General features: G+C 56.7%; 1 protein-coding gene across 1 annotated transcript in view; it reads right to left on the bottom strand.

The window, feature by feature from the left end:
* Positions 1-13,791, bottom strand: part of CDH22 (cadherin 22) — a 122,088-nt gene that overhangs the window by 59,198 nt on the left and 49,099 nt on the right. The window contains exon 2 of the mRNA XM_053890201.1: positions 8,010-8,663. Within this exon, the coding sequence (XP_053746176.1) occupies positions 8,010-8,264 (255 nt within the window). The 5' untranslated portion in view covers positions 8,265-8,663. The remainder of the gene's footprint in view (positions 1-8,009; positions 8,664-13,791) is intronic.

Here is a 13,791-nt window from a genome sequence, read left to right as displayed (position 1 = left end):
GGTTTTCTATCCTTATTTTACAGCTGGTTTTCTTTTTCCTTTTCCTCCTCAGGACTAGAGTAGTGGGATGGTCTGCTCAAGGTCAGACAGCTAGAGGAACTGATCTGGCCTCCGGCTTGGGCTTTCTCACTCCGTCGTCAAGCCTTCTGGGAGCAGCCCTCGGGGAGGAGGAGGCAGTGCGACGTGGCCCTGGCTAGAGCATCATCCCCCTGGGTGTCCCCGCACAAGTCACTGCACCTCTCTGGGCCTCCCCGGTCACCTCCTCTGTAACACGTGGATCACACGGACACCTCCCTCCTCGAGGTGCTGGGGGACTTGCCTGGCACCACGGGGCACGTGATATTTACCAGCCAACATGGCGGGGGCACTGCCCTGGCATCGCAGCAGGGCCCTTGCTGGGCCAGGCAGGACCCTGTGGCTATGGGATCAGGGAGAGGTCCAAGATGCTGAGGCAACTGGGGCCAAGGGAGAGGAGAGAGATTATTTACCTTTCCACTATCTTAACGACCGGCTCAACTGTACTGGTGTGTACCAGCTGAAAATCAGCCCTGCCAGAGACATAATAAGTGTCCAATAAATGGTAGCTACCGTTATTATTATATTATTTACTAAATGTTAGCTATATATAACTGGGATTTAATCCAGGCACTGTGAGGCTCCAAAGCCCAGGCTGTTTTCACTGAACTCAGATTTCTTAGGCAAGGGACCAGGAGGAAGGCTATTCTCCGAAACGGAAACACCTAGGTCCTGATCCTGCAATGCCCAAATTTCTGAGGCAGCTCTAAGCACAGGGAAAATCATCCAATGAAGCTGGTGACCTTGGGGGGGTCCCTGCCCCGCTCTAAGCTTCCACAGAGATTGAATGCGAATGACAGAATCCTTAAGGCCCCTTTCGGGCCAGGATGCCATGTACCCCAGCCCACTCAGCAGGATAACAGGTGCCAATGAAGTCGTCACGGAGAGGGACGAAAGCCCACCCCTTGCCACGCGGGAGGAACCCGGGTATAAATTCTGCTGGTGGAACTCTGTGTCTGAAAGGTGGATTATAGAAGTGCCATTTGGAAGATTGAATGGCCCATAAACATTTTCATATTTCATTAGCCGATTAATGGGCATCTCTCTCTTTTTGGCGAGTCTGCTGATTCTCAGCAGAAATTGCGGGGAGTAAATGGAGGCGTCTGGTGGAACCTTTCCGGGTCCCCGTCCTGTTATAGATTGCCCCAATTAATGCCCGTTCTGGGCTCCACTGAGAAGCCTTCTTCCTGTCCAGTTACTGTTAATAGATTTCTCATAAGTGGCTGGATTGTAAAAACCTCATAACTCAGTTTAATGCCCCCAATAAAATTATCTCAGGACGTCAGCCCTGAATCATCGGCAGTGCCGGGGATGAGGAGACCCGTCTCTCCTGTTTGCTGTTTATGTCTTCCCTCCACCTTTGCCCAGGGGAGATGGGGAGAGGAGAGGGTCAGCTCGTTCCGTCTGCGAGTGCCTCCACGCACTTTCCAATCAGACGTGTCGTCTGCTTGTTGTGTCAGTGAACGTTTCTGAGCCGTGTGGTGGAACAGACAGCCTGGGGGGTGATTCTTAACAGCTTATAATCTAAGTAGTTTTCAGCTCTGCCCTCGGAAATATATTATTCTCCCCATTTCTCAGATGAGAACACTAAAGCGCAGAGAGGGGAAGTCATTCACTGTGTCACACAGCTGAGTTCGGGAAGCCGATCTCCTGATCCCATCACTCACCCACGCTGGGATCGTGGGCTTGTTCATTTTTCCTCTCTGAGTCCGTTCGCCCACCTGAAAAACTAGATCAAACCCTTCTGGCACAGGTGCAGTGAGGTTTAAAGGAGAGCACTTCATAATGACCCGAACCCTCTGTAGATCATCGCCGCCTTCCCTTTCTGTCCCCTGGCTCTCTATCCTGTCCCTGCAGACCTTACTTGCTTACATGTGAACTCAGACTCCGGGCAGGGATCACACACGAGTGACGGGTGGGGAGGAGGGAGCGGAACCCAGTGGTGATGTCACCGATGTTCTTCTGTGAAGAACGACCTGGGGCTTACGCGGTGGCCCAGTGGCTACCCTCCGGGGACTGCAGAGTCAGACCGGGCTGAGCGACGTGGGCCAGAACCAAGAGCTCAGAGCTGCGGGTTTGGGCCTGGCTGGGGCTGCCTGCCCAGCCTGCCTGGGTCCCAGCTCCGGAGTCAGAAAGTGCACCTGGGTCTCTATCCCAGAAGGACACTTCTCAAGACTCTCGGTTGTGAGTGCAGGCTGGGAGACAGTGCTCTTATGTACAGAGCGCCTACTATGTGCCAGATGTGCTGTGGGGCCTCTGTAGAAATCTAATTCTGCGATGGAATTAGATGGACATCAACGTATCCCCCTTTCCCAGGTGAGGAGACTGAGCTGGGCCTACATCTGTTTGACTCCAAAGTGCAGTTTGTCCGTCTGTGGCCCCTGCGAATCTGTCAGTCTGGCTGGAGGAGGGGGCTTGGACACACACACCGTTTGCCTCGTCCCGGCCCCAGTCACAGGCGGCCTCTTCTACCTGAGCCTCTCTTCCATCATTTGGGAGAGGACTGCACGTCACAGATCAGGAGAGGTGACGGGCTTTGGCTTCAGGACCAGCCACCGGAGTAGCCTCTCCACTGCCCTGCTGCGTGGCCCTGAGCCAGAAGCTGCCCTTCTCCTAGCCTCAGTTTTCTCATCTGTAAAGGACACGCTGTTGCTCCCCTGTGCTCCAAAGATCCATGAGACAATGTGTGGAAGCTTCTGGCACATGGTAGGTGTTTGATGCAAATTAGTCTCCTTTTCCCACCCCGGTCTCAGGAGGGAGTAAGGGTCACCCTTTGTCCCTGTCTCCTGACACAAGACCACAGGCTGAAATCCTGACCTGACGGAGAGACAGGGGCATCATCTAGTACCTTCTAGTACCGTCGTCTGCTTTCAATGTTCGTTTTTGAGAGAGACAGAGAGAGCATGAGTGGGGGAGGGGGCAGAGAGAGAGGGGACAGAGGATCCGAAGCGGGCTCTGTGCTGACGACAGCGAGCCCAACGCGGCGCTTGAACTCTCGAGCCGCGAGATCATGACCTGAGCCGAAGTCAGATGCTCAACCGACAGAGCCACCCAGGCGCCCCTACCTTCTTGTCTTTTAAACCTAGCTTGTTTTCTCCTTCAGGCAACCCTCTGAGGTGCCCCCCACCCCCACTTCGTCCTGCGCACGCTCCCCCCCCCCTCCACACTCCGCCAAACACCTCAGTGTCGCACATCTGTCTCCCCAGCTGTTCTGAGCCTCAGGGGTGTGGACTAACTTTGATTCATGGCCGCTGAACTCCCCATGCCTGGGCCTGCAGAGAAAGTACGGGGGAAGTGAGATAACGAGTGTGTGCGTGTGCATGTGTGTAAGAGTATATGCACGTGTGAGTGTGAGACGTGAGCGCCTTGAGGACCAAGCATGTGGCTGTTCGTTTCCATCTACCCAGGACCCAGCACACAGCCTGGCACCAAAACGTATTGAATAAATGAACACGAAACATACAGCTGCCAGTAAGACTCCCCAGCTGCCTTCTGGGATTTCTGGAGGATCCGATCACTGTTAAAGCCCAGGTGGAGAAGAGCCACCAGACACACGTCTAGACCCTTTACCGTATCCTCACTGATGTCTCATTATGATCTTGTGAATCAGAGGTTTTTCTCTCCCTACTGCACAGATTGGCAAGCCGAGGCTCAGAGAGGGCCTATATTCTACCTAAAGTCACACAGCTAACAAGAGGCAACCCTGAGGCCTCACTCTGCATCCTGGGTTCTTTCCTCCACGGCCTCCTCCTCGAGTGTGGACTGGCCCAGAGGAAATTCCCCCTCCTCAAGCCCCAGCCCTTGATCATAAACAATGTGGAAAACACAAGAGTGATGGCTTCTCATCCCGGGGGGAACTGAAAAATGGGATTTATGAGGCCATTAATTACTTCCTCCTAATTAAATCAAAATTAAATGCGAGCAGAGGTACGTTTTCCTTATTAAAGACAATTAAACGGACAGCGCAGCTACGCAAATAAAACGAGTCCAGGATTTAAACGGAAAGCAAATCAAATAAAAAGCCTCCCCCCCCCCAGAATGAGGGGGTCTGTTCATGCCTGTGCTTCTCGTAAACCAGGAGTTCATCAATTTTCTTTAAATATTAGCAACTTAATTAAATCTGCTCTCCTCCCCACTTTAATCCTGCTGTATATCTAAAATAGATCTCACCGCCCACAGGAGTTGGTCATAAGTGCTGACCCCATAATTCTATCTTTTTTTAAAAAAAAAAATTAAAAAATCCTACAAAATCCACATCCAGCTGACAGAAGCCCTGGGGGAAATTACAGTTCCGAAAAGGGATTAGTCAAAGTACCCAGATTGTATGGAAATCTGGGAGGTTGATTTGAGGGTGGGTGCTGCGGGAAGGTTCCTGGAAGAGGTGGGCCGGGCTGCTGAGGGGGCAGGACCACGGAGGGAGTCACCGGTGCGGGGCCGGGGCCTGGGTGGCGACCACTACCCGCTACGGGGGCCCCGGCGGTTCCTGCGGGTGCCGGGTGCCTGCCGGGTGCCGACAGGAGTCTGGCGGTGAGTGATGAAGAAGGCGCTTGTAAAATAGGTTACCGTTGGGCGCCCGGGGTTACTCGGCGGATGGTGCTGTTGCTAAGCTACCTTTGGAATTCGACAAGGACGGATGCTCCCAGCGGCTCCCTGGGGCGGGGGACCGGGAAGCAGTGAATTCACGGAAAGGAGAAGTCCTTGCTTCCCAAAGAGCCAGAGAGTGTGGTATGAGTGTGTGTGTGTGTGTGTGTGTGTGTGTGTATGCGTGTGTGCACATACGACCGCCCACACGAAGGTGGGGCTCGGCTGGAAAGGAGACAGGTGGTTTTTAAAAGTCCAAGCTCATGTTCTTCACATTCCTATCGAATAAGGAATATTCAGAGACCATCTGCCCCCTGCCCACCCCCCTCACCCCTCCCGCACCGCTTCGTGGTGAGAAAGCAGGACATCGGGTTGCCAAGAAGGCTTTCGGGGTTTGGGGCAGAGGTTTGTAGCGTCTGTGTAGCTGGGAGGCTCGAGGTGGTGGGAATACCAGGCGAGACCTCTAATAATAAAAGCTAATACGGAGCACATGCCAGGTGCAGGTACGAGCTATACTAGGTCCTTGACATATGACTCGGGGAACCCTCACCGCAACCCTTTGAGGAGGGGATAGTGACAGCCTGTCTCAGCAGATAAGGAACCCAGGGTTCAGAGAGGTTAAATAACGTGCCCAAGATCAGAGAGACAGTAAGGGGCAGAGCTGAGATCCGAGCCCGGCTGCCTGGCTCCAGGCGGCCCCCTTGAGCCACACGCTGTATGCTGCTTTTCCGAAGAAAGCGTGCTCTGGGCAAATGTTTGCAAAGGGGTGGAAACTTCTCTCTCCTCCCCGCACAGAGGTGGGTTCTGGGAATAAGAGAGGGGGGCTCGGGGTGAACATGCCAGAGGGGAGGATAACACTGTCGTCGTGACAGCAGTGGGGATGTTGGGAGAGGCTGCCTCAAGGAGAAGAAGGACACCGGGGTGGGGCACGGTGCTTGGCTCACAGCCAAGGGCAGTTACACTGCACTGGGCCCGCAGCTGGTGTCGGGATATCGGGTCCCTTGGGTTGGTTTCGTCACCACGTTGCTAGGTGACCTTGGTGTGATGTTCTCTGCCTCAGGCCTCAGTTTCCCAGCCTTATAATGAAGGGACTTAGTAAGGCGACAGACTGTGTTTCCTGGAGACAGAGGTAGGGTTCCACGCGTGCTAATGGCTCGCCTGGCCGGATGCAGTGCAAAGTGCTGAATCAGGGGCGGGTTTCCTTCATCCTTGTAGGACCTGGGTGGCTGGGGAGGCCTCAGAGCCCCAGTGGCCAGGCAGACAACAGAGCCCAGGTACCCGAGATCATCAAGCTGACGTTTAGGCAGATGTGTCCGAGCCCTTCTCCGTCTCTCTGGGGTTTTCCTGGACCCAAGTCCGTCTCCCAGGCCTGGATGTCTGGGAGAGGTTTGGAGAATGTCTGGGAGAGTGTTTCAGAGGAGAATGAGGAGGAGACAACAACGAACATGTGGCAGGCTGAACACCGAATAGGCTGTTTTCTTCCTTAATCCTTTCAACAACGCTAGGACGCGGGCTCTTGTAGCCGCCCTCTTACAGACGAAGACACAGGTTCAGAGGGGTGAGGCAACTCGGTCAAAGTAATATGGTTCACGGGTTGGCAAAACCAGGCCCGAAACTCAGGTGCGTCTGGCCCCCGAGCCTGCCTTCTTAGCTTTCCTCACCATCAGCTACGGCCCAGACGGTACTGGTTCCTTCTTCCCCACCCCCCTGACTCCATTCTGCCAGCCCCGCCATCTCACTGCCCTGGCTGGGAGTCAGGAGTCCTCGGCTCTGCCACTAGTTGGCTGGGTGACCTTGAGGCCACGTCTGGAGGGAAAGTAGCCAAGGACCAGGGATTACTGTGTCTAGACCCAAAGAAAATCTAGGTTTCTTGCAAGACAAACCTAGAGATTTACATCAAGGCTTTCCTCCGCTCCCTGATCCCTGAGCCTCCAAAATGAGCACGTTGGTCAGTCTCCCAATTCTCAGACTCGTTAAGCACACAGGCAACTCCAGAGTTGGTCTCTTCCCCGTGTCTGCTGACCAAAACTTCCTGGAAGGCTGACCGGCCTCAGCAGAAACCAGAGAACTGTACCCTAGAAGCAGCTTCTGCCTCCATATCTCAACTGCTGACAAGCCTCTGAATAAGCCAGCCTCCTTCAGGCCTCCAAGTCTTTGCAGAGGCTATGCCCTCTTCTTCATCAGCCTGATGAACTCCTACTCATACACCAAAACCCAGCTCAGGTGTTTTTCTCCTCCATGAAGCCAGCCAACAGATACCGTTTGTTGACCGTCTGCTCAGTGCAAGGTGCTACCCTGTAACCAGAGCATTTCTGCTACTCTGGGGAGCCTCCAAATGGCAGAGGCTGGATCTTACTAGCCTCTGCCTCTCCAGCATCACACCCATGAGGGGCTAGGGATTGGAAGGCCTGAACAAAAGTCCTTCCCAGCTTCATACACTCTGAAGGCACAGATCTTTAGCCACATTCATGAGCATTTAGGCAGGGAGTTTGAGAAAGTCACTTTCATTCATTCTTCATTCATTCATTCATTCAATGAACAGTTTGAGAGCAATGTCTGTGCTGGACTTAACAGTAAGCAAAACAAACAGGGTCTAATTGGAAAAATAAACATGAACTGCACAATCAGACAAACACATGCCTAATTAAGTGCTATGAAGGAAAGCTATGGAGACCTTGGAGGGCACATGACAGGGAGGGATGGCCACACACAGGGGATCTGTCCACGCCTGGTGTGGTCAGGATGGCTTCTTTGGGGACGTGGCATTTGAGTGGAGACCTGAGTGTCAATATAGTGTAATCAGCAGAAAGAGCAGGACGACCTGTTACCGGGGAGGAAATAACCCAGGCAAAGAGGCGGGGGCAGGACTGGGCGGGGCACTGTAAGGGCCAGCGGGAGAGCCCTGGGACTGAAACTCAGAGGAGTGTGGCAGATGGGGCTGCAGGGGGAGCCAGATCTCTGTGGGCAACGGGACGAAATTTGGACTTGACCCCAAGCGCGTGGGAAGCTATTGAAGAATTTTAAGCAGAGTGGAGAGAATATGTGTGTGACACGAGCAGATCTGCAAACTTGCTCCTACATTCTAGATGCACGGGGCTACAAGACGGGGGGCCTGGGTTTACCTACTAGCACTCTTCCGAGACGCACCGGGGAGAGGGACCGGAGGAGGGCGTGCGTGGGGCAGGGGAGGGAAGCGGCGGGCAGGACCCCGTCGTCTGCCCCAGGCGGGGCGCGGCTGGGCGGAGGCACCAGGGACTGGGACGGGGGTTAGGGGAGCTGGGGTCCCTCGCGCCTCCCAGTGGGTGTCTCCGGGGTCCAGGGCGCGGGGCAGCGGGTGCGGGGGCCCACTTTACCTTGCCCACGTACAGGGGCTCGGTGCCCGTGTACTCCTCCACCACGAAGAACTGGTTCCACACCCAGCCGCGCTTGACGCGGCCCGCGCCGGGCGCGCCGTCTTGCCGAGCCCCGGGCGTCGCCGGCGCGGGTGTGCCCGCCGCCCACAGGCGTCCCGGCAGCGGCGGCGGCGGCGGCAGCAGCAGCAGCAGCAGCAGCGCGGGCGACAGCGCGGCTCCCGCCCGGAGCCCCCGACCGTCGGGCCGCGGCCTCATGCTTGGCGTGCGCCGGGCCGGGGCCCAGGAGCATGGACGGGAGGCACCGGGGCGTCGCCGCTCGGTGGCAGCACGGAGCGGCGCCGCGTCACATGGTGGCTTCAGCGCGGCCGCCGGGGCGCCGCCCCCGACGGGGCACCCGGACAGGCCCGCGGCCCTGCGCGCCGCCCAGCGGCGGGGGCGCCCGGCTGCAGGGGGAGGGGGCGCGGCCGCTCCCGGGGCATGGACTGGCCCCTGGGGTCCCCGCCCGCGCCCCCCTCGCGCCGCCGCGGCCGGATCACCAGGCGGCGCCCCCGCGGCTCCCGAGACAGCCGTGCGCCATGGTCCCCGCGCGGAGGGGTGCTGGTTGCGGCCGGGCGGGTCCCTGGAGGACTAGGGGCCGTCCCGACCGGACCGAGCCTGCGAGAGAAACAAAAGAAACGTCAGAGGGGGCGCCTTGTGGTGGCAGGGCCGGTTGAGTCGAAGGCTCTTCTTTTAGGTACTAATTAGACACCTGCTGTGACCCATCGTGATCCCGGCCTTCTTGGGCCAGGGTCTGGTCTGCCTACCCCCAGTCCCCAGCCCTGGATCCTTCCTTTCAACTCGCATCACACACCTGTCCTCTCTCAGCCTCCGCCCACTTTCTCACGGCCCGGTCCGGCTCCTTCCCCGTGGTCCTCCCTCCAGGAGCCCCCATGCCCACCGGAGCAGGGCCCTTACCAGCTGTTCCCCCTGACGCTGGCTGACAATCTATCTAGCCCAGCCCAGCCCCTGGAAATCCCCCGCCCCAGAGTGGGAGCAGGTCCTTCTAGAAGGGGTCTTCAAGGGCTGCCAGGACCCAGGCCTCCTGGGTGCACAGAATCCAGCACCCAGCCTGCCACCCACACTCCTGCCTTCTCACAGCAGGTGAGAGGTCACTTCATCCAAACCAGGAGCCCAAGGAAGACCCTCGGATCTCCTGCTCGTCCCTGCACAGCCCCTTTCAGAGATGGGGCACATGAGTCCCCAACGGCCTTGCTTGGAGGTGTCGAGTGACTTTGGGCAGGGCCACAAGCCCTCTGGGCTTACCATGGTGTCTCCACATTCCCCCAGAAAACATTCCTTTTGCAGGGTCTGAGACACACTTCTCCCCCCCACCCCCACCCTGGACCAGCACCGCGGTCCCCAGATCAATCCATCTCTCCCTCCCTCACCCCTCCATCAGATCCTGCTTTCAGCAAAAAAGGATCTGAGGGACTAACTCCTACTCAAGCCATAATGATGAATAATGGCTTAATGTGGGTGTTTACAGGGGACAGCAATGCCGCTTTAATGGAGGTATTTTAGGCACCGACAAGAGTGAGTGGAGGTGAGGGGCTCAATCTCCACCCCTCTCCCCAAGCCCAGTTCAGCTCAGTTCAACAATTCAATTCCACGGGGCATCGGCTTGGCCAGGTTTGGGCTGGACAAAAATAAGTTCACGGTTTAGAGGCGTGGGGACGAGACCTCCCAGTAACAACCTAAATGCCAGGTGGAGTGTGAGCAGGGCTGTAAGAGGGGCTCCGGGAAGGGAGTGGGCACCTGGGTCTGCAAGGGGAAGGTGGGTGGGAGGGAATTAGGGCCGTTTCTCGGAAAAGGGGGCATCTGAGCCGGTAGGAAGAAAGGGCAGAGGAGCAGAGGCAGGCAGTCTAGGAGGCGTCCTGCTGGTGGGGGGAGTTAGGTTGGAAGCATGAGGGGTGTGGCTGGGCAGAGGTCCACCTGCGGGTGACCCAGGTGGCTGGAATCTCGGGGGGCAGAAGAAATGTAGACCACCCCCTATGAGCCGGCACCAAAGAGGCCAGTTCTCATCCCTTTAACTGACTTGTGTGAGTCACGGCAGCTGTGAAGGTTGGTGTCTTATACCCGTTTTGCAGATGCTTGATTCCCCAGTGCTCTTGCCGGGCACGGGCACCAGAATTTCCTTACGAAAGGGGTTCCGGGTAGGGAGTCTGTTGGAAGGGGGGACGCAGGAGGTTGACGCTGCATTTGAGAGCCTCACGGCCCCTGGGGAGGAGAGGAGGGAGGAGTCCCGGACATGCTGGTCCCTCTTTCCCTGCAGGCCCCACCCTGAACTAAGGGAGGTCAGGAGGGCCCGTGACCCTGCTGCGAGCACCCCCAGCACCCCGTCCCACCCCCTCCTCACCGGCTCTGTAGGGCCTGGGCGTGAAGGCAGAGCTGAGGCCTGAAGACACCCCCCTCCCCTTGGGGCCCTGCTCTGTGATCCCGGAGATGTGCTCCGGCCTCTGGGGAGCCGGCTCTGATTCCCCACGTTACAGCCTGGGCCGGTCGTAATGAGGTTGGAGTTATGGGTGAGGAGAGGAGGCATCGCTCCGCAGCCTTCATTTCCTGGAGCTTATGACTTCCCTGCGGGCTCGGCAGGAACTGTTCCCCTGACTCCATCAGGCAGTTCCAGGACCCATCAGGGCCCTGCAGGGACGCAGAGGGGAGGGGCCGGCTGGAGGGCGGGTTGGGGGGGGCGCTGGGGCCACCCCTGGGGACAGCTGCGGAGGCGCAGGAGGTGGGAACAATGGGAGATTTCCCCCCCCCCCCCGCCGCCGTGTTTGCAGGCACCCCATGGCCGCTCTCCCTCCTTCCTTTCCTTTCTTTACACCACCTTTTCAAACATTCTATCATTCATTCGTTCATCAAACACTAGCATCTACTACAAGTGGGGAGACAGAAATGCATGCATTCATTCATTCATTCAACATACTTTCAAAATCGTTTCTCTGTGAAGACCGCAAGATACAATCAGTTGCTCAGCTGTATATCAGGAGAGAGATGCATTTCTTCTGGCTATTCATTTACTCTTTCAACAACTATTTACCACACCTCCCTGATGCCGGCCCCTGTGCTGGGCCCTGGAGACAAAGCAATAAACGAAATAGTCCTGGCCCTCCTGGAGCTGACCTTCTAGTAATAAAGGAAAGAAATCTACCATATAATTTCTGGGGGTGAGAAGCGTTATGAAGGAATACAAAACAGGAAAAGGGGAGGAAGAGAATGATGGAAGGGCTGGAGTGGGTGTCTTACTCTAGATGTGATATCAGGGAGGGCCTCTCAGAGGAGGTGATAATTTGGCTGATCTGGAAGGATGAGAAGAAGCCTGGCACAAAATGGTTCCACGCAGAGGGAACAGCACGTGCAAAGGTCCAGAGGCTGGAATAAGCTGAGGAACAGGAAGGAGGCCACTGTGGCTGGTGCAGAGCAAGAGGGTGGCTGCAGATGAGTTAGCCGTTTTATTCTGTGTGTGCAGAGAAGGGCTTGGGGGAGTTTTATACAATAAAAACCACAGGAGACCGAAACGGTCTATGGCCATAAGGGGATTTCGTGATGGAAGGCCCTCAGCACAGAAGGGCCAAGCACAACACAGTGGGCTGTGGGGTAGAGGAGGTGTCACCTGAAGTTCAAGTGCAAGAAGGATTTGGACCCATGGAATTTGGGCTCTTGGGGAAGAAGGAGCGCTTTGTGGAAGGTCTACGGGGGGGCAAAGGCCAGAGGTCAAATTTCACTTTAGAGAAAGCAGAATTCAAGAGTGGAGGAGTGCGGTCTCGAACCCAGGCTTGGATTCCCCTTGGCGTGGGGCACCTTTGAAGGACTAGGAAAAGTCACCCCTCTCAGTGATAACAGCCCCGTGCCGGGCGGTGGGGGGACATGCTGGGCAGGACAAGGGTGGCTGCATCTCGGCCCCAACCTGCCGCCCTGGCTGGGCCCCCTTGGGCAGGGCACACCCAGCACTATGGTTGGAGGGGGGCCCTCCGAGCCCCCCACCTGTGTCTCCTCCCCGGGCCTTCATCCCGTCCACTTGGGCCTCTCTCAGGCGCTGGCCTGGCCAGGGTCCCCAGCCACCTGCCAGGACTCCTGCAGCCACTTCGGCCTCTTCTTCTCCCTCCCTTCCTCCCTTTCCTGCTCCAGCTGCGTTTCCTGAGTGGGTGTGACCACAGGACCCTGTCCTGGCATTCGGTCCTTCACTGGGGGCCACTGTGGAGCCTCGGGCCTGCATTCCCATCTGCCAGCGTTTCCCAGGAGATCTTAGGCATGCTGGTGGCTTTCTCTAGGCTGCAGGTCTCAACCTGCCGCGCAGTTGTTTAATCCCAAGTGGGATTAAAAGCCAAGCCCCAGGCTGGCTCAGTAAACGTCGGCTGTGCTCTCTCCACTCTTCAGCCTCTGCTCCTATAACCCATGTGCTCTGGGGCCCGTGTGCGCGTGTGTGGTTCCTGTGTGTGTGGGCCTGTGCCTGCAATCATGGACGTCAGCGTGTGTGCGTGTATGTGGTGCACATTCACTCATTCCAGAAATATTCGTGAATTTCCACTCTGTGCTGCTCTAGGCACAACAAGAAACGGGTAGAGTCCTCGCCCTTGCAAGTCTAATGGGGGACAGATGGTAAACAAATAAATAAAGAAACCAATAAATAACATGATAGATCATGGTAAATGCTATCGAGGGAAACAAAGCAGGGTAGGTGCCAGAGTGGGGGGATTTGCTCTTTCTGTCTCTCAAGCGTCTGTATAAATGAGAATTCATACAAGGTGGCCATGGAAGGCCTCACTGCTAAGGTGACATTTGAACAGACCTCCAAAGGGAGGGAGGGAGGGAGGGAGGGAGCTGGGCACATAGCTGGGAGAAAAGCATTGCAGGTGGCAGGAACGGCAAGTGCAAAGGCCCTGAGGTCAGTGTGTGTTTGGTGTGCGGGAGGAACAGCAAGGAACCCCTTGTTGCTGAAGTGGAGTGACGGGGTGTGAGCAGCAGATGAGCTCAGAGAAAATACGCAGGTGGGCATCAGAGCCTGCTGCGTCTTCTTTGGGTTTTTACTGTCCGATGGGACCCCTACCCTGGGAGGGCTTGAACAGAATGATGTGATCTAATTTCTGTTTTAAAAGATCATACTGGCGGGGGGCCTGGGTGGCTCTGTCGGTCGAGCGTCCGACTCCCGCTCGGATCTCACGGTTCGTGGGTTCAGGCCCCACATCGGGCTCCCTGCCGTCAGCACGGAGCCTGCTTTGGATCCTCTGTCCCCCTCTCTCTCTGCCCCTCCCCCGCTTGCACGTGCACGCATGCTGTCTCTCTCTCTCTCAAAAATAAATACATTAAAACAAATGTAAAAGATCATGCTGACTAGCTATCGCGTGCAAAACAGAGGGAAGCCGGGGCTGGAAGGGGCTGGGGGTGCCGTTTCAATGATGCAGAGGGGAAGTGAGGGTGGCTGGGACCAAGGCAGGGACAGCGGGGGGCTGCCGAGAAGGGAAGCTGTGTGGCAGGCTATGCTGTGGGTCGGAAATGGGGCGCCAGGGGAAGAGGAACCAAGCACGACCACCCTGCAGCCTCAGTGGCGAGAGTGGGGGGTTCCGGCTCCCTGAGCTGAGGACAGCTGCGGGCAGAGCAGAGGTGGGGGGATCAGGAACTCCGTCTTGACGTGTTACATTCAAATGTCTCTTAGGCGTCAATAGTGACACCAAACAGCCCAGGGCACCTTCTGCCAGGAGCTCAGGAGCGGGGTCCTGGCTGCAGGCGTGCATTTGGGAACTTG

The sequence above is a fragment of the Panthera pardus genome, unplaced genomic scaffold (assembly GCF_024362965.1).
Source record: "Panthera pardus isolate Hobbes unplaced genomic scaffold, ASM2436296v1 HiC_scaffold_25, whole genome shotgun sequence".
NCBI classification, from domain to species: domain Eukaryota; kingdom Metazoa; phylum Chordata; class Mammalia; order Carnivora; family Felidae; genus Panthera; species Panthera pardus.
The sequence above is the reverse complement of the archived record's forward strand: the minus strand, read 5'-3'. Positions and strand labels throughout refer to the sequence as shown.